Source organism: Crocodylus siamensis, chromosome 6 (assembly GCF_052110815.1).
Source record: "Crocodylus siamensis isolate JL-2025a chromosome 6, ASM5211081v1, whole genome shotgun sequence".
Lineage (NCBI taxonomy): Eukaryota > Metazoa > Chordata > Crocodylia > Crocodylidae > Crocodylus > Crocodylus siamensis.
In genome coordinates this window covers 29072011-29099075 of record NC_143400.1, presented here as the reverse complement: position 1 = coordinate 29099075, position 27065 = coordinate 29072011, and the positions used below count along the sequence as shown (strand labels likewise).

At 60.2% G+C, this 27065-nt stretch overlaps 1 protein-coding gene across 25 annotated transcripts in view; it reads right to left on the bottom strand.

Annotated features, from left to right (window-relative positions):
- Window positions 1-27065, bottom strand: part of CAMK2B (calcium/calmodulin dependent protein kinase II beta) — a 65570-nt gene that overhangs the window by 9813 nt on the left and 28692 nt on the right. For 5 of the 25 annotated variants that reach the window (XM_090052722.1, XM_090052717.1, XM_090052730.1 and 2 more), the window contains exons 5-16: window positions 26317-26382; window positions 18931-19003; window positions 16385-16487; window positions 16219-16302; window positions 15609-15703; window positions 13717-13839; window positions 13294-13377; window positions 12409-12451; window positions 11401-11475; window positions 4394-4434; window positions 4041-4112; window positions 1300-1344 (exon numbers count right to left, since the gene is read on the bottom strand). In XM_090052722.1, the coding sequence (XP_089908848.1) occupies window positions 1300-1344; window positions 4041-4112; window positions 4394-4434; window positions 11401-11475; window positions 12409-12451; window positions 13294-13377; window positions 13717-13839; window positions 15609-15703; window positions 16219-16302; window positions 16385-16487; window positions 18931-19003; window positions 26317-26382 (904 nt within the window). Of the gene's footprint in view, window positions 1-1299; window positions 1345-4040; window positions 4113-4393; window positions 4435-11400; window positions 11476-12408; window positions 12452-13293; window positions 13378-13716; window positions 13840-15608; window positions 15704-16218; window positions 16303-16384; window positions 16488-18930; window positions 19004-20845; window positions 23073-23994; window positions 24068-26316; window positions 26383-27065 lie in introns of those variants that run through there. The other 20 variants (XM_090052723.1, XM_090052733.1, XM_090052736.1 and 17 more) reach the window with 11 other exon arrangements.

The following is a 27065-nucleotide window of genomic DNA, read 5'->3' as shown; positions in this document are numbered from 1 at the left end:
AGTCTCTTGCCTTGAGGGGAGCTGGTTTGGCCTGCACCATGCTCTGGCAGTCCCCAGCAGGCAGAAAGGCCTTGGGCAGGTGGGGGGTGGAGGGCTGGACCCAGCTGTTTGGGCCTGGCAGAGGCTCTGGGCCACACTGCTCTGTGCACCAACACCTTGAGACAGCACTGAGCGCAAGTGCTGGAGAACTCTTTTTCACCAGGCTTCATCTCCTGGTTATCTCAGCTTGGACAATGTGCCTGAAACTTGCAGCTGCCTCTGCCCAGAGCAGTCTTCTGCTCTCGCAAACCCTGGTGACCATCTGACATAGCTAATGAAGATACAGCACAGCCACCACAAGACTCTACTCTGGGGCAGGTTATTCCCAGATGTCAGCAGCCCGATATCTGCCATCCTGTGGGGAATGCTGGGGCTGCTGACATCTGGGAATAAGCTGTCCCAGAGTGGAGGGGCAGAGAGGCTACAGAGCCTGCAGCTGGCTATCAATCCCCTCCCATAGGTGCAAGAGGGAAGATCAAGTAGCAACCTGGAACCTGGAAGAGAGCCCATCCACCCGCCTGGGCTGCAGGGAGGGGACTGTGCCAGTTGCCAAGGTTTGTGGAGTCACAGGCAAATAATCCTATCCAGTACTGAGAATCGGGACATAGAAGATGCAGATCAGAGTGAGAAGAGCTGCAGCAGGATGGATGAAGGCAGTGTGGAGTCAGCAGTCTAGTCCCATCCTCTTTGTAATCACCTTCAGATACTTGAAGGCTGCTACATGCTCAGTTTAAGGTACCGTAAAAATCAGACACAAAGATGTTCTACATTGCACATGGAACATCTTTGTGGATGGTTTGCATTTTATAGCACCATAAATTGGCTGAACTTGTGGCATCAGGTCCCTGAGGTCCGGTGTGACAGTACCACCACATTGAGGAGAAACCCAAGTACCTTGGAAGCTGAGAGTGACACCCCACAGACCTCAAGGACCCCAGTGCCCTGCTTTGGCGCATCCCTTCATAGGCCCTAGGACTAGCTCCACCTCCTTCCACCAACCCTCTCTGTCCTTTGGAGATCAGAAGCTCTGAAACTCAGCATGTAGACCTTGATAGAGACACTCTGTATCCAAGCTCATGGGGTCCCCCCCAGCCTGGGGAACTCCCACCCCTTTGTCTGGAGAGAGACTGACATGTGTTACAGAGCCACAGCCCAGCCCCAGGTCTGGTGCCAAAGGCAGGAGAACATAGCTGCATGGGGGACAGAGAGAGTCACATGTATTGGAGGCTGCACAGGGGGTGGAAAGCCGGAGAGCAGTACCTTAATGCCGTCCACGGGGTTATGGATAACGGTGGTTTGAGGCTCCTATAGAAGAGGGGGGAGAGACAGAGAGGAAGGAAGAGAGAACGAGGTGGCATTGAAGAGAGGGAGAGATGGACCGGAAAGACGGCGGTGAGAACATGGGGGTGGGGGGTGGACGAGACCCAGAGGAAGGGGAAGGATGGAGGGAGAAAAGCAAAAAGTGATTAGTCCCGCAAGAGGGCAAAAAATGGTTAAAGACAGAGGAGCAGCAGAGTGATTTAGGGGGGCGGGGGAAGAGAAAGAGAGAGAGAGAAAGAGAGAGTGCGTGTGTATGGAGAGTGCTGGGAATGGACTGGAGGAGGCACTGGAGCCATGGCGAGGTGCTGGGACGGAGATGGAGCTGGAGGGAGAGTGCTGCGGGAGGGGCAGAAGGAAGGGACCCCCTCCTGTGGACCCCGCCACCCAGGGGCCGTGAAGAGAGCAGTCACTGGCCAAAGGATGGCTCCCAGAGTTAACCCATGCCTTTGTCATGGGGGCTGGGGGTCCAGGGGGATCACTTGCCTGGGGGCTGCTTGTTGGCTCCCAACACAGGGCTGGGAGCAGAAGCCTGCCAGACACTCCTCCCCCCACCGCCCGCCCCTGGGCTGCAACAGGGGGAGGTCTCTTACCTTCCTCTGCCGAACAGTGCTGGAGCTGGCATTTTGCCCTAGGAGACTGTCAGCCTGAGCACTTACCTGGAGGGCACACGGGACTACAGACATGCTGACTGGTCTGTCCCCTGGGCTGCTGGTGCCTCCAGCCCATCCTGTGTCCAAGGCCTACAACCCACCTCCCTTAATGGCTGCCACAAGGGTGGGTTGGAAGCAGATCAATGCCTCACCCTGCCCTAGGACAGGCGTGCAAGCCAAGGTGTCCAAGGCACGGGGCAGCACTTTCCTCTGAGGCAGGTTGGCAGGGGACTGGTGAGGCCTATGCTGCCTTGCCAAGGTGCCCCTCATGGGTGGCTCTCCCTTGGCTGCTTGACAGGACACTCAGATGCTCCGTGCATGTCTTTGACCTTCCTAGGAGCAACAAGTAGGCTCTGGACTCAGGGTCCCCTCCAGATAGGTCCAGACCCCCCTCCCCTAAAATAACCAGTAGCTGCTCTCTGAGACCCAGGAGCTGTACCTAAGTTCACACCACCATCTGACAAGGCTGTGTTGGGCTCATACGGGAGGCATGGCTGTCTGGCCCTTACCTTTAGAGATGGACATGGACATCTGTCTTCTCTCCAGCCTTTGGAGAAAGCAGCACTCACCTGGGATGCCAAGGGATGCTGCCCAGAGGGCCTGTCTCTGCAAGGAGAGCCTGGGACTGGTATACCCTGGGCTCCAGATGGAGCTGGCTGCATGGGAGTCCACTGAAAGGAGAACTTCCCATCGTTTCCTGGCAAGACCCCAATCAGGGAGGTCCATGCCCCAGGACTGAGCAGATCAGGAATGAAGGCAGATGGAGTCAGGTGAAGGAGAGAGGGAGAGCCCCCTTGACACTTCGGAGCACCCTGGTGAGCTTGGCTTGGTGGGCACCTGGGGTGGGCATGTAGATGGATGGGATGGGATGGAGGCCAGAATGCACCAAGGGCTGAGAGACTGCATGACAGCGAAGGGGTGGGGGGGAAGGGGCTGGAGGACGGCAAAGTCCGAGCCAAGAGCTCCTCTCAACCTTCATGGGGATCTCTAGGTGCGCTGGCCGGCTCCTGACTCACAGCCTCTTGACTCTCTGGCTACTCCTGATGATGCCACTCGCTAGTCAGGGCTGCCCTCCAGCACCCACAGCTGCTCTCCGGCTCATTCATCTCTCTCCTGTCCCCCCACTCAGGCTGGGCACCCCCTTCCTACCTGTGTTTTCTGGCTCTCTCAGTGCTACTTTCTGGCCTCGGGGAGCCAGGTGGCTCCATCACAGCCTCGTTCATATGGTCCCCATGCCCTCATTTGCATGAGAAGAGACCCAACCTCAGCGCAGCTCCAACTGCAGCTATCTTGCTTGCCAGCCGAGCCTCTCCACAGGCATCTGGGCCACTACAGTAGGGTGCAGGGGCAGCTCATGGCCTCTGGGATGGAAACCACACAGGGAAGCTCCCATGGATAAACTTGTGTAAGGATTGATACTGTGCTGGTGACAGCAGACAGATACCAGTCACAGCCTGGCCCAGCAGAAGTGGGCTCATGCTGAGGTCTTGGGCTTCGCTTTTCTGCTCCAGGAGCCTTTCTGTGCGGAGATCCTTCAGGCAGTTGCCCCCACAGACCTCTCCTCGCATGTGCCCTGCCACGTGTTACCGCGCACTTACCCTGGCCAAGATGCGGTCTGCCCCATGGCGGCGTTCACCGACCGCAACTCACCATGTGCCAGGGGAGCTCTGCTCTGAGGTGCTGGCACGGCCAGGCCGGGGAAGGAGACCCAGCATGGGACAGTCTCTTGGCAGGAGGGCCTAGGGGAATTCCACCCCACTGCTGGCTATGCTGTGGGGTGTGTGGAGAGCCAGGCTAGCCTTGGGGCCAGGCTAAAATGGCCCCTGTGTCTGGAAGGGCATTGTGGATACAGGCCTTGTGCCCATGAAGCAGCATGGCCAGGCTTTGCTGGGCAGGTTGAAGCTGGTGTGAGAGGCGGGGGTCTGCCAGCTGGCTATGCAGCAGTCCCAGCCACGTGCCAGGCTGCTATCGGCAGTGTATGCTGTTCCATGGGCCCAGAGACCCTGCCTTGTGCCAAAGAAAGAGCCATACCAGTGCTGCAGGTGGGAGCGTCCCCTTCGGGCTGGTGACACCGGCACTGCCTTTGGTGCTGTTCGTCTGTGGCTGCAAAAGACAAGGCACAGAGGGGGGGAGAGATCTGTGAGTACCCCCCTGCTGGTGCCTGCCTGGGATCAGCAAGCCAGCACTGAGTGCACTTCTGTGCCAAGCACCCATGCCCTCAACAGGCGTCTTCAGGGAACCAAGTAGATGCCCAGACCCCCAGCTCCAAACACACTGCCCCGGGCTGAGCCCAGGCACCTCCAGCCCTGCCCGAAGCCCTCTGGAAGTGGTGGGCCCCACTAGCTGGCAGGAGACGGCTCCACTTTCCCCCAAGCGCCTCTCACCTTGACTCCGTCGGCTTTCTTGTTCAGCAAGCTCTTAGCTGCTGCAGGGGGAGGGAAAGGATGGGTTTAGTACTGGCTCCATGCCCCTGGAAGCCACCCTCGAGCCTAAATCCCTCCTGGCCTGCCCCACAGCCATCAGGTGACAGGTCCCAGCTGGGCAGCACTTCCGCCCGCATCCATACCACACATGGCACTGTCTCCCCTCTTGCTGGGCCAGCCCTGGCCTCTCCTCTCCTGTCTGGTCCCAGAAGTGACGCTGAGACCCCACTGCCTCGTGACTGAACCTATTCCCAGCACCAGAAGGCAGAGAGGTATCTCCTTGCCCTGGCCCAGGGGGCAGTGTGCCAACAGGCCACTCCAGCACCCTGCCCAGCCACTACTGGCTGAGCTCTCTCTGGCTATCCTGCTAGTGACCAGGGCCCCTACACCTCCCTCGCTGGCCCCTATGCCAGCCAGCCCCACCTGCCCTCAGTCTTGCTACCTAGTGAGAGGCTACTCTGGGATCTTCCTGCACATCTGAGCTATGCTGAGGGGAGACACGAAGTATGGGGAAGCCTGGATCTCAAAGCAACAAATGCAACCCCATCAGGGCACTCACCTCTGCAGGCCACAGCCTCCCCCCAGCAGGGACCATGAAGCCATACACTCTGCTCTCTACCTGCCACCGCCCAGAGCCAGACACTAGGCCCCCTGCATCCCATCATCCCACTCTCCAGATCCCGCCAGCTTCGGGCTTCTCTTGGCTCAGATCTGGCATCCAACCCACTCTAGAGTCGTCCCACTTCAGATCACCGGCAGCCCCAGACCCCTGGAGCAGCTTGGCCCTGGGGCTGGAAGGATGGCCAATAGCAGGGCCGCGGGGACCCTGGGCCGGACCCAGCAGTCAGCTGGTCGGGAGTGAGCGGCACCACCTGCCTCAGGAGCCCGGGGGGGCTGCGGCCCAGAACTGAGCAACATCAGCAGAGCTACATGTGGGGGAGCCTGGGCTGGAGGGGGCTGCGGATCGGGACGGTGGGGCATCTCCAGTGCACCAGCCTGGGAGCCCAACACTGTGGTGCCAAGCAGGGCTGGATTAACACATAGGAAAACTAGGCACATGTCTAGGGCCTTAAGTGAAGAAGGGGCCCAGTTGTGCTTATTTTACATAGCATACATATGAGTTTGTTTGCCTAGAGCCCACTAAAGGGTTAATCTGGCCCTAGTGCCAAAGGGCTCAGGCTGGTACAGGGGAAGCTGCAGGGACTTGGGTAGCTTGAGCTTTGCTTGGCTCAGCCCTGGCCCAGAGAAGGAGGCCAGCTCCCACCTCCACTGGGGACCCACAGACACACCTGGCCCGGGCCCTGCTCCTGCCCCCTGGCAGAGCCTAGTGAGAGAGAAAACCTGTGAAAAGTTTGCTTACCTTAGAGAAAGGAGGAAAGCGAGAGAGACAGGCAGGAGGAGGAGGAGGAGGTGGAGGAAGGGGGTGGACAGGAAGGCGGGGTGTGATGAGGGGAGGAAAAAAAGAAAGGAGAAGAAAAAGATGTGTTGAGTTAGGGAGAGGAAATAAATCTGAGCTGCCGGGAACCCGGCTCAGACTATTGCTCACATGGTGAGACAACCCGCACCACAAGCATCGTAGGGAGCCTGGGCTGTGCTGTGGCCCTCGGAGGAGAGATGTGGTGGAGGTCAACTCACCCAGGCCACTGCGGCCACATCCCTCTTGTTTGCGCCTCTCCCCGACAGCTGTTAAGACCTGCACCCCCATCCCCACCCCAATCTCCCTGTCCTGCGGCTACCGCTGGTTTCCTGTGTATGCAGCGCCATGCCGGCAGCTTTGACCTTCCACGGCGTCTGCCCCAGTTCTGGGGCTCCAGGTCCCTGTGGACCCAAGCACATGGGATCTGGCTCTGTGCCATCCTGCTGGCACCCGGCAGGCAGTCGGGAGGGGGGTGCCGGCACTTCCACAGCGCTGGTAGCTCCGTCTGCTTGCAGTCTTCTGGGAGGTGGGAGTTTCTGCACCCGTGAGGAGGGCAAGTCACATCCAGTCCAAGCCAGGCAGGATCAGCCCTGTCCAAACCCTCCCAGAGATGTCCTTGTCTGGCCTGGTCCTGACACCACACAACAGCCCTGTGTACCAGGCCTGTTGGTTCCAGGACAGAAAAAGCTCCCAGCTCTGCCCCAGGTAATACAGGGGGAAAGACGGCTGGCTGTGCCCTGTCACTGCAAGTGTTAACGGGCACTTGAGAGAGCCAAGCTACGGGCACAAAGACCAAAGGGAAAAGTCAGGTGCTTGAGGCTCAGAGGCTGCCCAGCCTGGAGGGCTCTCTCCAAAACACCTCCCTTAGCTCACAGTCAGGCAACTGGGATGTGCCACAATGTCTCCAGCCTGCCTTCCAGAAGGCGTCTCAGGGCAGTCTGGTTGGGAGCTGCCACCCCTTGCTGAGGGACACGAGCTGGCGAGCCCAGCAGGAAGTGACCCTGAGAAGTCAGGCCCCCTTGGCTCCATATGCAGATCCAAGAAGCAAGGCACCACCACAGAACAGGATGCCTTCTGCCTTCCCATCCCTGCAGCAGCTCTCCCCCCAACACAGGGTCTACGCAAGCCCAGGCCCATGGCACACAGCAACACACGGGTCCTCGGGGTGATAACAGGACTGTGGGGCACCTCCAGGAGAATCTCCTGAAGGAAACTCCCTCTCCTGGAGGGAACTTGGGCTCTGCTGCAGGGAGCCTGGCCTAAGCCAGTAGCTAGGAGGAGGCTCCAGGGACCAAGCAGGGCAGGCGGGTGACGAAGTGCACATGCTCTGGAGACACAAGACTCTGGTTCTTTTACTAGAGGTTGAGAGAAGCTGGCAGTGCTGCTGAAGAAAAGACACCAATGCCCGGAAAATGCTCCTTTCTGGAAGCACTGGGAAGATGACAGCAGAGCTGGCCTGGGCCTGCTGGACTTATTGACTTCAGGGCATGAACGGTGCGTGCCCCGGTGGCTGGGTGGGCATGACTGCCGGTGGGAGCCCAGCAGCAGTGAGCGGGGAGCTCCCACAGATGCTGCCGGCAGTGTGGTGGTGGTGGGGTGGTGAGCGCTGACCATGAGTCGGTGACCACTTGCAGGTGCCACCAACAGCGGCGGCCAAGGAAGATCATGGACCACCTGCAGATGCCCACAGGTGCTGCCAATAGTGTTGGCAACCCCTTTTTGCAGGGGGTGCACCCATGTGCACCCCCTACACATTGCCCCTGGGCTTCAGGACAGCATGGATGACCCCAAAGATGGGGATGGCTGCAAGAAGGGATGCCTGTCACACCCTGGGGGGAGTGGCAAAGACTGAAAGGCCAAGCCCAGAGCCATCCAGAGAGAGCAAGAGGAGCCTGCAGGGACAAAGCTGGAAGCAGGAAGAAGACAGGTGCCAGGGACAGAGAGGCCACAGCTGCTTGGAAAGGAAACTTCAGACCTTATCCTGGCTTCCAACTAAGGCCCCTACAAGGACCTTCAGAAACAGGTCCCAGGAAGGGCCAGGAGTGGAGGAAATTGATGAGCAGGGGGAGATGTACACTCAGCAGCATGTGCTTTCCACTGGCCTGTAGCTCCCACGATCTCCGGAACTGTGGTGCCTTGCTCACTGCTCTGGGCATCACATCCAGAGCCAGCTGTGCTCTTCAGAGACAGGAACTGTCCCTTCCATATGGAGGCACTGATCCCAGTCCTTCAGCCGCCACATCCGGGCTGTATGCTCCCCACAGAGTGATCCTGGCACCAGGGGGATGAAGCAGCATCTTCTTGGCTCTGTCAAGTCCAGGTGCATCCCTGGCCACAGAGGACATGGGCCCCTGCGTTGGGGCAGCTTCCCCCATCTGGTAGGGAATGGTCCTGAATGACTCACTGGGGAGCCAACATGGGGTAGCACATCCCAGGTTCGGCCCCTGCTCCTCCACCAAGGTCACTACTGCCATCAGTTGCTCCCAGGACCCCTCTGCTGCCTGCCTTGGACAGATCCCTATGTGGCAGAGCAAATGGAAGCCCATCTGCCATCAGACATAAAAGCCCATGGCAGGCATTAAAATCTCCCTGGACATCCCAGAACTGACCTTGGTCTGGCTACTCTTAACCAAGAGGGCTTGGAAAAAACAACTTGAAAGCAAACTGGCATGCGCCAGGATGTCATCTCCAGGCTGGCCTTGCCAGGAATTGAGGATTCTTATGGCATGACCTGGAGTAACTTCTGAGATCCCCTCCATCCCTATGCATCAATAGCCTTTCTGCTGTGCTCAGTGCTGCCCTTTCTCCTCCTTTCCCCACTTCTCTGTCCAGCATTTATATCATAGAAATTAGAGAGAAGTGGGACCTGCAGAAGTCACATCTAGCCCAAACCCTGGCTGAGGCAGGAGCAGCCCTGTCCAAACCATTCCAGACAAACCCATCATCTGACTTCTTATCAAAACAACACAGTCGACCCTGACACAGCACCGTGCATCACACCCAGAAGTCCATGAAGGGACCACAGCTACCAATGTCCTGCACCTGCACAGGCTAATATATACTGGAGAGATACCAAAGAGAGGTCGTGTCCCTGCTACAGAGGAAGGAAAACCTCCCCAGTCTGTAACATCTGAGCAGGGTGGAAAATTCCTTCCAGATACACTGGCTATGCAAATGCTGGCTCCTTGCAAGCCCTCTTGTAGCCTCAGAGGCAGGGAGCTGCTGCTCATGATGGCTTGTGTATGTCTGCTAGAGTTGGCCTGTAAGGTGCACCACTGCCCTGCTTTCCGCTGCTCTGTCTGCATCCACCACTACTGCTCTCTTGCTGTTTAGGGACCACGGTAGCAGCAGCAGGGACTGAGTGTGACTGATGTACATGTGCAACCTCAACACACGCAGCCTCAAGAAATGTGGCCGCCCGTGTGTAGACTGGACTCTGTCCAGCAAGCATCTGGTGCCTCAGGTACCATGTCACTCCTCTCAGCCACGCCACAGTCCCTGCCTCCTCACAGGTGTGTCCTCACCCAGCCCCACAGGGAATCCAGTGGGCTGGGGCCGCCCAAGGGATTCAACCTCTCCTCTGAAAGCGAGGCCGGGAAGCTGGCAGGGCAGACACTGCCACGCCTGGCGTGGGAAGCCAGTCACTCGCCAGTTGCTGCTCTGGCGGCGGGGAGGTTCCAACCATGCTGCGCATCCCGGGCTGCTGCCGCTGGGCCCAGCCTCAGCCACCGCGGCCATGCACTTCTTACTGTGCCCCCATGCAGCACCAGAGCACGCAAAGCAGCAAGCGGCCCCTGCCTCCAGCCTGCATCTTGGAGGATGGTTGCACCAGCATGCAAGGGGGCCTCTGACACCTCATGCACTGGTCGCCACAGTCACCTGGCAGGCAAGGAGGAGGGAGCAGACAGGCTGTGGCAAGCAAACAGACAGCATTCATGGGGACCCCGGGCAGGACAAGGGCACAGGAGGTGGCTGCTTGTCACCCCACAGTGACTCCTGCCTCCATGACTGGGCATGGCCAGCTCTGGAGACTGCCAAGCCCTTGGGAAACAGGCACAGGCTGAGGGGTAAGGCCATGAAAGGGCTCCAAGGGGGAACAAACCCTTGTATGCGACCTTGGAGATGGGCTGAAAGAAACCCCCCCCCAGTAAAACAAGGATGAGTGGAGAACAAGAGCCCCCTCCCTGCCAGTTGGCCTGTCCCAGCATGGAGAGGGACAGATGGACAATTTGCTGTTGGGTAAAAGAAGTGGAGCTTTACCACCGCAAAGGACCTGCCCAGGTATCTGCTCTGACTGGGGGAACCATGGGCACTAGACTCCACTTCCTCATTGCCTGGTGTGCCCTGAGGACTATGGGCAGCACACAGGCATGTACCCACAGGAAATTATCCCTGTGTTTTCTATGGTTTCCCTCAGCTCCATCCTCCAAACTTGAACCAAACGCAGTTTTAGGATTGGTTTGACCCTGCCACAGAGGGAGGCAGCTCTTCAGCCACAGAGGTGCCCAGGCAAGGCTGTTTTACAGTGGGGAAGCCTGGCAGTGCGAGGGGAGCTAGGCTGCGTCCCCTGCCTGGCATGGTCAGAGCTGATCTCCTGATGTGTGTGCAGGCAAGGCCCTGGCTCCTTGGCACCAAGGTAGCAAAGAGGCAGAGGATTTAGGCTCCACAAATGACTCGGGCACCTTTGGAAATGGGCTCTGTCCAGATATGCTGGTCCTAGGGATGCTGGCAGCCTGGCCAGGACCCATGTAGCTTGAGTGGGATCTGCTAGCTCTGTGATCTGGGGTGCGTGCCCTTCTTGGGGGATGCCACAGCTGGATGGGAGGGGCACAAGGAGAGGGACCATTTCCAAATGTGCCTGAGGCTGGGTTTTTAAAGGCTGGCAGGTGCCCTGCCAGTTGCAACCTCCCACCAGGCACTGCCTGACCACCTTTAGAAACCAGGTGCCTAAACTCAGTTCCGGAAAGAGCACTGGAAAATTGGATGCCAGCTCCTCAATCACTAAGGCCCTTGGGGGCTTTGCTTCCCATTGATTCAGGTGCTTGCCAACATTTTCCTCTGGCCTTGCAGTACCCAGATCTGACCATGGGAGAGCCTCTGCTGTGCTTCCCAAGGGGACCACTGGCATGTAGCTCTCACCTGTGAGCGCAGCAAAGGCTTGCCGTGCCAGGGGGAGGGGCATTGGCAGAGCTCAGTCCCCCCAGTGCAGCCCCACCCCTCTGTGCCTAGGGATCCAGTTTCCCTGGATCCAGCACTGAGACCCCCTGCAGGGTGGTCCTCATAGACATGATGCTCCGCTTCAGTAGCTCTGGGCATCTCTCTTGCCTTCTTCTCTCCCAGCCTCTGCTGCCAATATGCCCTGCTAGCAGGCCTCTGACTGGCCTCCCACCTGTGCCCTGGCTCGGCAGCTGTGTTGGGTCATGAACAGCCTCATCCCACTGATGGGGCAGGGGTCCTGGGATGGGGCATGTGCGACATGCACTGGGACGGCTGAGGAGGGTGAGGCGGGGTGGGGGGAACACAGGCCAGGCCCCTCTCAAGACACGTCTACCTTGTTCCACCAACCCCATGGTGGCACCGGAAGCTGCTGCCGACATGGTGGCGGGCGCGGTGGTCTGTCTGCCCACTGTGAGCACCAGGGGGCGGAGGGAAGCCAACAGAGCGGGACAGCAGACGGGAAGGGGTGGGGTGGGGGCAGGAGACAGTGAAAGACAGAGAGAGGGAGCCAGACAGACAGACAGAGGGGGAGAGAGGAGACAAGGGAAGCAGAAACCAGATTAGCGTTCCAGTCTAGATGCTGGAGATGGGGCCCAGAGGCATGGGGATGTCAACACCATCCTCCTGCCCTCCTGCCTAGCCCCACTGGCCCGCAGGGGAGCTGGGGGCCCTCCTGACACCAGGCAAGCCCCACGGTGCCCTGGCACCAAATGGGAATGGCCCCATTGTGCTTCTCTTTGGCAGGCCTCAGCCCCTCAGTGCCTGGAAAGCCCGTGCCCCATAGCTCAGGGCTACCTGCACCCAGCCTTGCTCTCTGATGCCTCCCCTCCTGACTGCTGCTCCAGCCCCCCAGTATGCAGAGGGGTGGGGGCAGGGAGGAGGAAGCCTTAGGCTGCACGGGGCTGGAGGATCCAGCTCCCAGGAGAGAGGGGGACACAGATCAGGGGTGGCAGGGGCTGGGAAATGAGCTTTCCTGGTCCCCGGCCTGGTACTCTCCTGGGGGCAACACACTGCTGACCCCCAAACTCAGTTGGAGAATGGCAGCTCAGAGAGAAAGACGGGGAAGAAAACCTGCGGCAGCAACTCCCCTGCAACACAAACTCCCCCAGGACCCCCAGGCAGAGGCCCCAACAGGGCCTCATCTCCAGAGCAGACATCTGGGGCAGCTGCCTAGAGGAGAGACGAGCTCGCGTGTTCTCAGTTCTGGGCCCTGCTGGTGCCCCCGTCACCACCGCCCGTGGGGCTAGGGCCATGGCTGCCACCTACTCCTTGCTCCCGCGGCCGCACCCACCTCGGAGGGGCCCCGTCTCTGGGGTAGGGTCAGCCGTGGTGAGACGCTCACCTGAGAAGTTGCGTGTGGCCAGCATGGTGGTAAGGATGGCGCCCTGGAAGAGAATATGGTGATGGTGGGTCAGGGCAGGCAGCCACCTACTCCCAGCAGATCCCATCACCTCCTTCCCCCACTCTGTTTTCTCCTGCCAGGGAGGTCACCCAGCTCTTATCTTCCCCCTGGCTCTTAGGCTTTCCCCAGGCTCCATTCTCTCTTCCCTTGCAGCTGGGGCCCTTTGAAAGGTTCCCAGCTGGGAATTCGCTCAGCCACCTGATCCCCTGAAACTGAAATGGCTTCCAGGGGAAGCCACAGCCCAGTGCATAGATCTGGGCGTAAATCTGAGTATAGGACACCTTCACCCAGGTAGAACTGCTGCCACTTCTGCTCACGGGTTACACACACCAAGGCTGGGAGCAGACAGATAGGCAACTATCCCAGGAGAAATCCCTGCCACCCTGGGTAGCACTATGTTGGCCTGGAGCCCACAGCTACCCCAGGGTCAGGTGCAGACACACACCACTTATGTCAGGGAAGTTACCACTTCCCCCTGCACTAGACTGGCAGGACTTCCACCAGGGCCGAGCTGTGCGGGGTCCACCTTTTCTTTGCCCAGGCTGGCACCAGGGCTGAAGACAGTGGCATGATGGGTCTGAGACCCCAGTGAGGCAGGCAGCTGTGGGACAGACATGGACCCTCACACCAGCCTGGGAATGATGTGGGCTCCTCTGATTAGCTGGAAGTCCCTGGGAGTTTACCCAGAGCCTCTGATGGGGTGAGATCTCTGCCCTGGATCACCAAGAGGGTGCAGGGCATGGTGTGGGGGGGAGGGGGGCACTGCCACAAATCTGACACAAGGACCCATTTGGCTGAGATTCCCACCCCAGCACCAGGACCCACCTTGAGCTTCCTCCGGGCATTGAACTTCTTCAGACACTCTACAGTCTCCTGCCTGTGCATCATGGAGGCCACAGTCGAGCGTTGCTGGAAAAAGGAAGAACAGGCAGCAAAGTGAGGGGCTGGCTGGCAGGAGGGGGCACAAGGAGCCCCGATGAGGAGGGAACAGTATGGAGACCACCCACCTGTCCCCACTATCCCTGCAGGGCAGCAGGGGGCACAGCCACCTGGGGACAATGCCAGTCACTGCTGGGTGAGACCCCCTGCATTATTCAAGGCAGTTCTCCAAAGACTGTGCATGGCCTGGACTCATTGGTGTGGCCTGGGGCAGGGCTGGGGGCTGTGGGGAATGCCCAGTCAGCCCCAACTCAGACTGAGGAGAACAGCGAGTGAGCAGGGGGAGAAGAGGGTGGCAGCAATACTCACGCAGACCCATGGGTGCTTCAGAGCTTCGTGGGCTGTGATGCGTTTGGCTGGGTTGATGGTGAGCATCTGGTTGATGAGGTTCTTGGCTTCTGGGGTGACCGTGTCCCACTCGGGGGATGGGAACTGTGGGAGAGAAATGTGGTGGTGGGGCAGGTGCCACTGTCCAGGGGCAGCAGGAGAGGGGCTGGCCATGTCCAGCAGCCCCCTTAGACCCAGGTGCCCCCTGCCTTTTTTCATGCCAACGCCCAGCTTGCCGTGCTGCTTGGGCACAGCAGTGGCTGTTATTTTGGTGGTGGATTCAGGGAGCAGAGGGAGATGAAGGGGATACTTCTGGCTCCCCCCTGAAAAGCAACCCTCAGCTCTGTTGCCTGCTCTCCTTGGCCCCTGCATCACTGTGGCACCCCATGCTGGACAGGCTGGATGTGCTGAGAGCTGGTGACAAAGTTGCAGGGGCTTGGGCCAACTGGGGGCAGTGGAGTGGGGAGCCTCTGTGCTGGATGGTGCTAGCTGGGGATGACGGCATGGCATGGGGGTCTCCTTCCAGAAGCTGCTCTCCACCTCACAGCCAGCTGTGGAGACTGAGGACCCAGGGTCTGCGGTAGGATACCCCTAGGAAGCAGCCAGAAGGAACTGGGCAGTGGAACTGGGGAAGACCCCATGGTCCGGCCAACAGAACCTGGGGGAGAGGAGCCGTGGTAGCAGAGATGAGCAAGAGGGGAAGAAAGAGCTAGAAGGAGAGGGGGACAGAGGCAGGAGAGAAGGGGCTGGTTTCCCCAAGCGGCTGGGAGCAGAGAGATACCCACTGGCTCCTGAGGGACTCCCACATGCTCCCTCTGCACCATCGGGGGGGTCTCGGCTCTGTCCCCTGAGCCGCTGCCCTGCCTGGTGTCTGCAAGGGAGCCAGGATGCCATGTTACCACCCTTGCCAGCTCCCTGGGCCATGGCGGGACCTGGCACAGCTCCCACCCTGCTCTGGCTTCACTCTAGGGACCTGGCATCACTTCACACCTGGCTTCCAGTTCCACAGGTACCTGTGCCTTGCCTCCCACCAGCCTCCGAGCACCAGGGTCCTGGGTGCCAGGCATGGCACTGGCAGGCACCATGGAGGCACTGGGTGAGCCGGTGGGGGAGTCACTGTGTGCTGGGGCGGTGCTGGGGGGAGTGTCTGTGCAGCAGTCTTCCAGGCTGCCTATGCTGGGGATAGTCGGCATCAATCCCGCTCCCCGAGGGCCCCAGGACAACTTGCCAGCTCTGGACGGAGCAGGAGGCTTCAGGGTGTGAGGAGGCTGAATCACACAGGCTCCTTCAGGAAGCCCAGGCTGGATCGCTAGACAGAGAGCTGCCAAACCCCTGAATCCTGTGGGACACTCTGAAGTGGCTCTGTCTGAGCAGGCCAGGGGGGCAGCTTTCCCCACTGGCACAGCAGTGAAGGATGCAACGCAGATTGTGCTTCATCTTGTGCCAAAAAACAGAATCACCCCTGGGCACCAGAGAAGCTCTGACGGGACAGACTTGCCATGGGCACTGCCCGCCCCAACTCTCGAGCTGCAGGCCCTGGCACAGTTCGCTCTGTGTTACCTAGTCATGCCCCCCCCTCCCCGCAGAAAGTCTCAAGGTGGGTCCCTCACTGCCACCAGGCCCAACCCACACGGGCACCGAGATCACACTGAGCCTCCAAAGGCTCTAGGTGGGCCTGTGTGCGCGTAGGGGCCCCCATTCCACAGGGCAGCTCCCAGGACACGTGGCTGTGAAATGGGGTGTGAGGCTGGGGCTGGACAGCAGCCACCCCTGGAGATCAGTGTGGGCCCATGGCCCGTCACCGCAGCCACCAGAGATTTGGGAGGGACTTCCATGCGGAGGGCAGCTGGGGAGAGCATCTACTGGGGACTCACATCGTAGGCACCGGCTTTGATCTGCTGGTACAGCTTGTGCTGGTCTTCATCCCAGAAGGGTGGGTAGCCCACCAGCAGAATATACAGGATCACGCCTGGGGAGAGAGCAAGGCACCAGCATCAGGACGGGGATGTCCAAACTGTGTTACCCCTTTAGCAGGGCTGCCAGAGCCCTCCCTCCCCAAAGCAGAGACACCCCTCCACCAAAGGCCAGGCCCTGGCTTCAGCCCTGCACCAAGCCGGCTCCCATCATGGGAAAACCCCAGCTGCACTGCTGGTGCTCTGTTGCTGGCACTGCCCTGGGAAGCCTTTGTGTACCAGAGTCAGATCCTTGCAGTGGCCTCCAAGGTACCAGCAGAGAACAGAGGAGTTGGTTCAGCACTGAGGGGATCAAGGTGCCCAGCTCCTGTGGAAAGCCCAGGACAGGCTCCTCAACCCTACTCAGCCCCTGGCATATTGAGGGAGGGTGCCTAAACCCCTTAGCACACCTGTTCCTGGGAGCCTGGAACTAAATCCCTGGCTTCCCACACCCAGGCCAGGCCCTGACCAGCAGATGAGCCAGCCCCACCTTCACAGCACCCGAAGAACCAGGGTCCAGGTTGGTACTTACCACATGCCCAGATGTCCACGGGTTTTCCGTAGGCTTCTTTACGCAGCACTTCAGGGGACAGGTAGCCAGGGGTGCCTGCAAACCCTGGGGAAAGAGCACAAAGTGTGCTGGCACTGCCAGTCTGGGCACAGGAAGACAGGGGGAGACAAGGGTGTCCATCACTCACCAAACCAGGCCTGCTGATCCCCCTGCACCTCGATGGCCAACCCAAAGTCTGCCAGCTTCACTGCCGCCCCCTTGCACTTGCTGGCCAGAAGCAGGTTCTCCGGCTGTGGGGTACACCCAGGTGCCAACATCAGGAGGAGAGGAAAGGTGGGGGAGGAGCGGGGGAGAGAAAAGGAAAGGAAGGGACAAAGAGAGAGAGACAAGGACATCTGGTTTGCAGCTGAGGGTCAGAGACTGCTGGCCAGCCTGAGCAGGGAGAACAAGGAACTCGGAGCAGGGTGGTAGAGATGTGCGTGTGGGGGGAGTCACCCCAGTGCCACTGCGGGCACTGCCGGTCTGTCCCTGGCAGGCCAGACCCCTCCCCTCCCAAGCAGGGACCAGCAGCTCCTACCAGCCCTGCAGCTTTGTACCAGCAGCCTGGGCTATACAGATCCCTCCAGGCTGGCCTGGCCCAGCCTCTAACCACTGCAGCCTCTGGGCACATCCCTGCTCTAGCCCAGGCACCTCCTAGGCTTGGGGCACTGGCCACCATCACACTGTGCTTGGGGCCTGCAGCTGGGAGGAGCTAATACCATGTACGCCTTCCCGAGGTGACACATACCATGAACCATGTGAGCTAGGAACCCACAGTGCCCTTTGGCCATAGGCTGCCCCAGCCCATGGCCTCACCACACAGCTGCAACACTGCTCTACCCCCATGGGGCTGCTTGGAGCCCAGTACTCAGAGCTACCCAGTCACCTAGCTCTTCTGTGGACCCCTGGAAACGTTTCCCAAAAGGGCCAGTGCCAGCCCAGGCTGCAGGGAGCTTGGCCACCAGCCCTCTTGGCTTGGCCATGGTCCCGGCAAAGCGGGCCAGGATCACTGCCTCTCTGCCAGGGCAGCCACCTCCTTCCAGGTCCAGGCTGCCAGGACATGGTGCGCAAAGGCAGGAAGGTCTCTGGACTTTTCCCTGCCCTTGCCCAGCCAGCCACACAGCCGGACTGGGCCCAGACTTGCACCAGTGCCTCCCATGAGGCTGTGGCTCTGCTAATGCACTCCTCCTGAGATGCTGCCAGAGGCACAGACCCTCGCTGCCTTGACCCAGCTCCTGCCTGCTCTGGGCAGGCTTTTCCAGTTGCTCTGTGGCCTCTGTCTCCCTGCCCAATACCACAGTGCCCCTGGAGCTGTGTGGAATAGATACAAGCCACAGTGGAGCTGACCCAGGCAAGGCCGCAGCTCCTGCAGAATCCCCCAGGCCTTCCCCCACGGTGCCAGGCTGCTCCACCTGCCCCCTCCAGCACAGCCCAGCTCCCATGGTTCTGTCCTACACCCAGCCTCACCCACCAGGAAGCCGTGGGAGCCCAGCTTGGCCACCTCCCCCCAGCACTGGGAACCAAAGGCCCAGTCCTTTGATGCTCTGATGGTCCCAGCATGGCCATGGGCTCTGTGGCCTGGTGACAGCATGCCTTCCCAGGCTGCTAGCTCCCCCGACAGTCCAGCTCTCTGCATGGCAGCACTAGTTCCAAGGACAACATGGCCCTGACAAGACAACCACAGGCCACTTCCCGGCCAATACATGCACCACACACAGACGCACATGGAGGCTGGGACGCTCCCCTGGGCTCGCAGCCACAGAGGATGGGCCATCCTACCCCCTCTCAGGCTCACAGAGAGGAGGAAACCAGGACCAGAGAGCCTTGCTGTGCACCACGGAGCACAGAAAGCTGCCACAAGGGGCCACCAGACATGGGACATGCACACATGTGGAGACAGACCCTCAGTAAGTAGAGCTACCCCCTGCCGCGGCATGGAAGAGAAGCGATGGTGGGGATGGTTTGGGAGGGTGAGTGGCTCAGGGAAGGGGTGGGAGGAAGCCAGCAGAATGCGTTGGGGGTCTCCTCGTGCCTCAGGTCCTGGCCCAGCTCAGCCCTCATATCCCTCCAGCCAGGCAGTGAGACCCCTTCCCAATCCCATGAGTCCTGAGATGCTCCAGGGTGGCCTCAAACCTTAGGAGAGCCAGACAGCAATCCCAGGCAGCGGCACAAGAGCTGGATCTCAGGGGATGCGGGCTTGGGCAGTGAGTCCAGCATGGACTCTGGTTAATGGGCAGCTTCCCTCTCCCTGTTGCACCCTCAGCTCACCCCTGAGGCCATGGGAGCACCGTGGGATGCCAACCACCCACCAATGCCCCCTGCCAAGGCAGGGGGCGGGGGGGCAGGGCTGGCTCTTGCAAGCTGTGCCAGGAACAGCACCCATGTTGGTGGTGGCACAGCCCCCTCTATGAGCATGTGGGCATGGCTACGAGGCTCTCTGACCCTTGCTGGCAGAGGAGGGTTCACCCAGTCACCTCAGGCCCCAGCCCAGCTGTGCACAGCGGCCACCTGGCCGGCTTGGTGAGAGTAGCGTCCCCCGTTGCTGTCCGCTCTCTTGGGCCAAACCCAAATGGGTGCCTGGCCTCGCGCCTCTTTCCCATGAGCCTTTGCAACGGCGGGACGGGCACCCCCATGCACAGGGAATGCGGACGGACGGACGGACAGACGGACAGAGCAGTGGGACAGGCAACTCACCTTGAGGTCCCTGTGGACGACCCCCATTTGGTGGCAATGGAGAACAGCCTCCAGGATCTGCTGGATGCAATGACTGCATGCAAACACCACGGGGCGTGTTAGTTCACGGGGACTGGCACCGACCACGCGGGGGGTGGGAGCAGGGGCAGGAAGGGGGCGATGGGGGGAATGGGGCCAGGAGGAAGAGGAGAGGAGGATGGAGAGGACAGGAGTCACGCTCCCTCTCGACCTGGCCTAGCTGCCCAGGAGCTGGCCCGAGCTACAGTTGGGGGCAGCAAGTGGGGTCACCACTGGGCACTGACCCCATCCAACATATCTCCCCAGGCAGCCCTTTGCTGGATGCAGTGTCAGGGTCAGGTTCACACCCTGCTAATCCCAACAGCTTTGGCAAGTGGGGGCTGAGACTTGGCCCTTGAATCCAGCTGTGCCTGTGCTGGGAGGGGCCCAGGCAGCTTGCGGTTCCAGCCTCCTCCTTCTGCCTGGGCCTGCAGCCCCTGCACAGAGCTCCTTCCCTCCTGCTTGCCCTGCCAGCCCCAGCTTGTTCCACAGCACAGTTCCCAGGTAGGGAAATGGCCACTGCTCACCTCCATGTTCATACAGCCCCTAGTGTGCCAGCTCTCTTCCCCCCCAGTGAAGCCTCCCCAACTCTGTGGGAGAGATCACAGGCACTGGCTGGCTCTGCTAGGTATGCCCTAATGGCAGGGAAGCATGGGCTCCCTCCTGGGCAGGGCTGGCATGGCTAACCCCCTTGCAGAGAGAGAATGGAGGCAGTCTGGAACGGAAACCCCCAGAGTAGCCTGCCTCCTGCTCCACCTCCCTTCAGCTGAAGCCAGGGAAAGATGCCTCTTCGGCTTTGCCAGCGTCCTTTATGTCCAGTCCTACCTCAGCAATGCATGCAAAGCCCTGAGCTCCCACGGCCTGGCCTTCTCATTCTTCACCATCTGCACCTACTGGGTAGGAGGAACTCAGACCCCAGATCCTTTCCGCACAGCAAGGCCAAGCCTCCTGCTCTGGGCTCTGCTCCCCATGGACTCCAGCTGGGATGGGGTGCATGAAGGGAGGAAGAACTATGGAGGAACCCTGCATTACTTGCAAGCTAGGCTCCTGCGAAGTAGCAAGTATTTGATTCGGTTTTGGATTTGGCTGATTTGGAGGGACAGTGATTCGATTTGGTGATTCAAATCACTGTCCTGATTCAATTCGGCCAATCTGGCCACCAAATCGAGACGAATCTTCTCTGAATTGAACAGGCAGCGTTGGCAGTACGGGTGTGGCGGTGGTCAACGGGGCCCCAACCCCAGCCCACTCCCCCAGCCCCTGTCATGGCTGCCCTGCTTGGCCCCAGCACTTAAAAAAAAAAAGCAAAAAACATGGGTGCCGCATGGGTGCCAGGTGGGGGGGGTGCAATCCCCACTGCCCCACACTACACAGGGGGGCTCTGCCACGAGTGCCCAGAGTCCCCGATTGCCACTACTGCAGCCAGTGAGTGCAGGGCTTTTTTTTTTAAGTGCCAGGATGCTGGGCCTGGGTGGGGCAGCCATGGGGGGGAAGGCTCGGGTGGGGCTGGGGGAGCCAGCAGGGAGGGGGCCAGGTGGGGGTCCCCCCATGGTCCCCTCCCCACTCCTCCAGTCCCCAAGCTCCCTACTTACCAGTATGGAGCATGGGTCCAGCTCCCTGTGGCAGTGAGCGGGGACCACCTGAATCTCCAAATCGATTCAGAGGCTTCTGATTCGATTTGGAGGTTTCCAATTCAATATGAACCTTTTAATGGGTCTCCTGATTTGATTTGGAGTTGGAGATTTCACCCTCAAATCAGGCCATTTCTCCTCCAAATCGAATCGGCTGCCGAAGCTTTGCACAGCCCTAACGCCAGCACCTCCTTTCTCACCGACTGTGGGACATTGGGATGCCTCACCCCATGGAGAGATGCCTGGCTGAGCTTCACGCATGCACACAGGGCCTCAGCTGGTGTCGCCATTCCAGAAACAAGGCTCAGCAAATGAAATGAGCAGGGGGCTGGGACTCTGGCTCAGCTCCTTTGCCTGGCTTCAAGGGGGCTGAAGGTGTGTCCAGAGTCATGGTAAGACTGCAAAGATTGGGAAGAACCTGCTAAGGAGAACAGAAGACTTGAGTGTTGTGCCCAGGGAGGCAGGTTTCAGCTGAAAGCCCGGCGGCTCTTCCCGGCATGTGGAGCCTGGAAGGACTCCAAGACTGGTCCTACAGTTGTCTTGCTGGGAGACGAGGAAGCTGAAGCACTTCATGGATGGGGGAACTCTGACCAGTGGGCCATGGGTTGCCTCTCGCTAGCCAACATTGTGCAGAGGGTGCAAAGGGTGGCCACCCCTGGCACCGACTTGAGGCCCAGACTGAAGAGGAGGCTGAGGTGGCTGGCATCAACTGCGTTCTTTGAGCTGGGGGGGAATAGGGACCCTGGGAAGACATGCCCAAAGGATCCTCCGGCTGGGCCTGGCCAGCCAAGGGCCACCGCAGGCATCACCGGCCACTATGCAAATGGAAAGGACCCAGAGGCGAGAGATGGGGATGATCAGTCAGTTCCAATACAGTTAGGAATGGCTGAAGGAACCAGGTCCCTTAAGCCTGGAGGAAAGGAGACTGAGGGAAGATAGGGGAGGAGAGGTCAGGTATTAAAAAGGCCACCATAAAGAGCAAGGAGAACGGGGGTTCCCCCTTGCTCCGGAGCTGAGATGGCAGCAAGGTGGCCTGAGGTTGGAGCCTCTGGCAACACTTCTGAAGGGTCAGTGCGGGAGGGCAGCGAACAAGCCGCCCAGGGAGGCAGGAAAAGCTCTTTCCTTTGAAGCTCAAGGGGTATCCATCTGGGAGCACTGTGTCCCACCTCTGTGTCAGGGGCTGAACTGGCTGACCTGTGAGGGGCCTGGGTGTTGATGACAGAGCCCTTGGGCCCACATGAAATGCTGGTGTTCAAGGAGTGGAGGAGGGAGGTGACTTCTTACTCCTAGAAGCCAGGGTGCTGGAGCCAGACATTTCATGACTCGGGGCTCTATCCTGGCCATAAGGCTGACCCTGCCACCTTTTGCAAGGGTCTGGGCAGGCTGCTTTGGCTTCCCACAGGCAGAGAGGAGGCGCTGGGTCCACCTTGCCTACTTGCTCTCTCTGGGGGTGAACAGCGCACCCCCTACACTGCCCTGTGCCTTTCCAGGGGCCATGGTCTGTCCCCTGTCCTCATCATGCTGGTGATGGCTCTGCTGCCTCTACGGCCTGACAGTCGTGCTCAGTTTTCCTAATTAGTATGTATTAGGTTTCCTGGTGCAGCAGTTCCCATTGCCAGGCTCCGGCCTCAGTCGCTATGCTGATGTGTGCGCCATGTGACAATGGGCTTCAGCAACTGGGCCTGCCTGATGCGGTCCATTAGGGGCCAGGCCACGACAGGCTGGGGAGCTCAGGCCATGTCCCAGCCTGCATGGCCCTGGATCCTCTCTCTGCTCCGGTCCAGGGCATTGTGCTGGTGACTGCATTCCCTCCCCTTGTGTGCAGGGAGTGGAGACCATTCGGAGGCAAGACAGGTCTTGGTCCCAAGAGCAGAGCCTGGATGCATCTGCTCTGCTTACCTGCACTGCACCTGCCTGGGCTGGGGGGCCTCAGCACCTGCTCCCAGCAGGGATTCCTCTATCTGCTAACGCCCCTTCACTTTACCCCCAGGGGCTGTTTTCTGCCCCCAGTCTCAACCTGCCTCTGCCGGGGCCTCTAAGAAATGCAGCTCAGTGGCAGGCTGGGCTTTCTGTTCCCCTGTCCCTGGCTGCAGCCCTGGGCCATCACACACTCAGGGGCCCTTCTAGCTCTGTGAGGGCACAGACAACCACTCTCATGGGCAGTGTCTGTGCAACCCACAGGGACCCCAGACCCGGCCTACAGAGGCAGCTGGGCAACCCCCAGGGACGCCGTGTCTGACCCACAGATGCAGCCAGTGGGTCACGGACCTGGCCTGGAGCTGGATCCCCTGGCGCCACCTGATTCATGTTGTGAGAGGGCACCTGGAGGGACGGCTGTGAGGTACTGGAGGCCCCAGTCCATAATATCATAGAAAATGAGGGTTGGAAGGAGCCTCAGGGGGTCAGCTAGTCCAACCCCCTGCTCAAAGCAGGGCCAGCCCTGACTAGATCATCTCAGCCAGGGCTTTGTCTAGCTAGGTCTTAAATAACCTCCATAGTGCAACAGGGCCCCTCCATCATGGGGGGAGGGTGGGGCATCTTGTGAGTCCTCCTGCACCCCGTGCTCAGACACAGCCCCATGCAGAAGGCTGGGTGGGCTGGGAACAGCCTCACGGTACTCCACAAGAAGACCGAACCCCCAGCCCTCCAGTGTCCAAGAGGATCCCCGCATGGGGCCCCTCTGCCCCAGATCCAGCCAGGCTTGCTCCTCTCTGGGGCCTTGGCAGCCCCTTCCCAGGCCGGTGCCAGAGTGTGCCTGGGGTGGGGAGTGCTGCCTCTGGCCTTGGAGCCAGTGGTCCATCCTTGGTCCGGGAGACAGGACTCGTAGCCATGCAGGGCTTGGGGTAGGGGAGGAGAGCGAGGGTGGCTAACGAGACAAGAGACGCCAAAACAGCAGAGGACAGAGAGTGAGAGAGAAAGAAAGGAGGGGGTGAGGGGTGGGAGGAGAGGGGTGATGGGGGGGGATGAGATAGTGAAATGCACCTCAACTCCAGCCGCCCCAGTACCGTTCTGTGTCTGAAGGAGGGGAGATGAACCCGAGCAGGTCAGGTCCCAGGTGGCGGGGCAGGGCGGGGTAGGGAGGGGAGGTATCTGCATCCTGGCGCTACCACAGCTCTCAGCCCTGCCTGCCCTGCCTCGCCCCAGGGGTGCTAGGCAGACCTGCATGCGAGCTGAGCCTGGCATTTCAGAGAAAAGTGCCCCCGCACCAGATCCCTGGATGTTGCCTCTGCCCCACCCCCCACCACCACCGAGAAGTCGCGGGGGGAAGGGACCTGGGCACTGGCTGGGGGGGCACTACCAGGGGGCCCCAGCCGGGGCAGCACCGGCACCCCCAAGCCCGGCGCTGGGAGAGGAATGGGGATAGGTGTATACTGACCTTCAGGTCCCTGTGCACAATGGCATAGTGGTGAATGTAAGTAACGCTTTCTAATATCTGATGGATACAGTGACTGCAAAACAAAACGGGGAGGAAGGGAGAGAGAGAGCGGGTCAGGGAGGGGGGGTTGGGGAGAGGCAGAGAAGTCAGACATGGTGGTGGGGGGGACACAGGTGGGCATGGAGGCCGGGACAGTCGGATGCAGGGACACAGGCACGTGCCGAGGCCCCAGACCAGGGTGGACGGTGCAGGGAGCGACAGAGAGAGGCACCGCAATGCACAGAGAGAAACCAGGCACGGTGGGACATGAGGCAGGGCGCAGAGGGGAAGGGGATTGGGGTGGAGGGAGGGCAGGAATAGACAGATGGACAGAGGGGCACGGGGGACAGGGCGGAGATGGGGGGGGACAAGAGAAGGAGAGAAACAAAATGTTGTGAAAGCGCCGACAGGTTGCCCTAATGGGCGGCTATTGATGGCACTGGGAGCTGTGGGTGGCTGGGGGGGTTGCTCGGGGGGACGCACAGGCAAGGTAGCACGCCCCAGAGACCAAGTGGCCGGAGACACCTGGACCGTAAGGACAGAGCTGAGGGTGCGCTGGGGGGCCTGTGACAGCAGGCACAGAAAGGGGGGATGTGCCAGGGAGGGAAGGCTCCGTGGGCTGGCAACAGCACAGGGACTAATGTGGCCTGGCTGACTGGGCAGGAAGACCGTGGGCTGGGGCTGGATCAACTCCCAGCCACCAGCAGATGTCTGAGAGCAGCCTCCACAGGCCCCTAGTGTGCCATGGTCCTGCTGCGCCCCACTCCACTACAGGCCTGGAACAGCCACGGACAATGCCACACTGGACTCACCCGCTCCGGGGTGTTACATGGTGGCCTGGCCTCTCTCCAGCCAGCCGGGACCAAGGCAGAGCCGACATCAGCCTTCCTCAGCCTCTCTCCCTGGCTTGGCCTCTGTGTCTCAGCTGCGCAGGGGACTGAGACCCGCCTGGCACTGGTGGTCACCATGGCGGAAACACCTGCCTTGCACACCTGAGCCAGGATAACGGGCAGAGGGCCTTAGCTCCACAGGCACTGGGGACCAGGATGTGTGTGGAAGTGAGGGACACAGCCAAATCCCCTCCCTGCCCTGCCAGGTCTGGGCTCCCCACAAGTTCAGTTCTGCTTGGTGCCCTCCAAATCAGGCCCCAGCCCCAGCCCAGATCCCACCCCCAGCCCTCTGCCAGCCCAGCCCCCTCATCTGGGACTCCACCTCCCTCTCAGCCTTTCAGGCCAGGCTGGGTCATCCCCAGATGCTCAGGGTGTGACAGGGGCCGAGGGGATGTCAGAGGGGTCCCAGAGAGGGGGTGACACTGGGGCACAACAGCCTGGCCCCTTCATGAAGAAGCCAGGCAGAGCCTGGTCACACCAATGGCTAAAGCCCAGATCCCCTGCCCATGTGAAGTGGGGCCAGGAGACGGAAAAAGAGAGAAAAAGAGACCAAGAGACAGGTGAGACACGACAGGCAGCGGGAAGCGAGGAGGGCAGAAACTGCATGCAGGGAGCCCTGGGGGCACAGCAGGACAGAGACGCTGTCTGAGGAGCAGCTACTGGGCTGGGGCACCTTGTCCCCCACTGCCCTGCCTTTGCTCCCAGCTTGCAGAGTCCCTGTGCAGCTGAGAGGAGGCATGCCAGCGCCCCACAGCCAGGTCCTAGCCACATCCATCCAAGCCCTCTTGCTTGGCCCAGAAGCCAGGCAACCCCTGGTACAGCCCTGTCAGTGCTCACACCCCACCTGCATCAGTGCAGCTTGCCCTGGCATCCCCCGTTCCGACCCGCTACCCCTCTGTGCCTGTCTGGCTCTGTTGCCTGGCTCTTGCCCAGGCCCCTGCCCTTCCGTCTGCCAGGCCCAGCCGAGATCCCTCTAACCCAACCTGCCCTGCTGCCTTTTGTGAGCACTGGGTTGTGACCCAGCTCAATCCCCCAGTGAACTGCATCTGGCGTTGCCACCCCTCTGAGCTGGCAAGAGGCAGCAGGGACCCCCCAGGTCCTTCACAGGCCCTCCTCCAAGCCCCAGGGCTAGGCCTGAGAAACTCTGACCCCACTTTGCCACCTGCCCCCACACCTGAAGCCCCTTTCCCAGGATGGGGCTGTGTGCAGAGGTGGGACTCTGGGCCCAGGGGTGCTGGAAGGGACAAGGACTCAGATGCTTTGAGAGATCTCTGCCTGGGTCATGAATGGGTTAATGGTGCAGGATTTGGGGTGGACAGAGATAAGCAGGGGTGGGGGTGAGGAGGTGAGAGGGGCAAGGGAAGGAGTGGGGGGCTGGGAGGGTGGCGCTCACCTGGCATCGGCTTCACTGTAATATTCCCGGGCAACGATGTCCTCAAAGAGCTCCCCACCGGTGACCCTGCAACCAGAGCAGGCAGGGGTCAGCTCCCCGCAGCACCCACCCCGACACACTGCTGTCAGGCTAGGTAAGGGGTGGAGTGAGAAAGCCAGGCCCCGGAGGTGCCCTGCCCACTCCCTTCAGCTCCAGCAAGTGGCTGCTTGATCCCATGGGAGAAGCCTCTACGGGCAGCCAGACACCTGGGTCCCAGCCCCTGCTGTCTCCGGTCCCGATGCTTTGGGTCTTGGTGCGTGGCTGGAGGAGTGGGGCTCACCCTCCCCTACTCAGACCTGTGGTCAGAGACTGAAGTGCCCAGACACTGTGACTAGGACATGGTCAGCAAAGACAGATTTTGGGGACCCGGATGCCCAGGGAATGTCAACTTGGAGGGCACCAGCTGCCAAGCTGAGTTTCATAGTTGGTAGGGTCGGAAGGGACCTGAACAGATCATCAAGTCCGACCCCTGCCCTGGGCAGGAATGAGAGCTGGGGTCATAACACCCCAGCCAGATATCTATCCAGCCTCCTCTTGAAGACTCCCAAGGGAGGGGAGAGCACCACCTCCCTTGGGAGTCCATTTCAGAGCCTGGCAGCCCTAACCATAAAGTAATGCCTCCTGATATCTGGCCTGAATCTGTTCTCAATCAATTTGTGGGTTGTAGGTTCTAGCCACATCCTTGTCACATCCATGCAGTCATTCTGCTT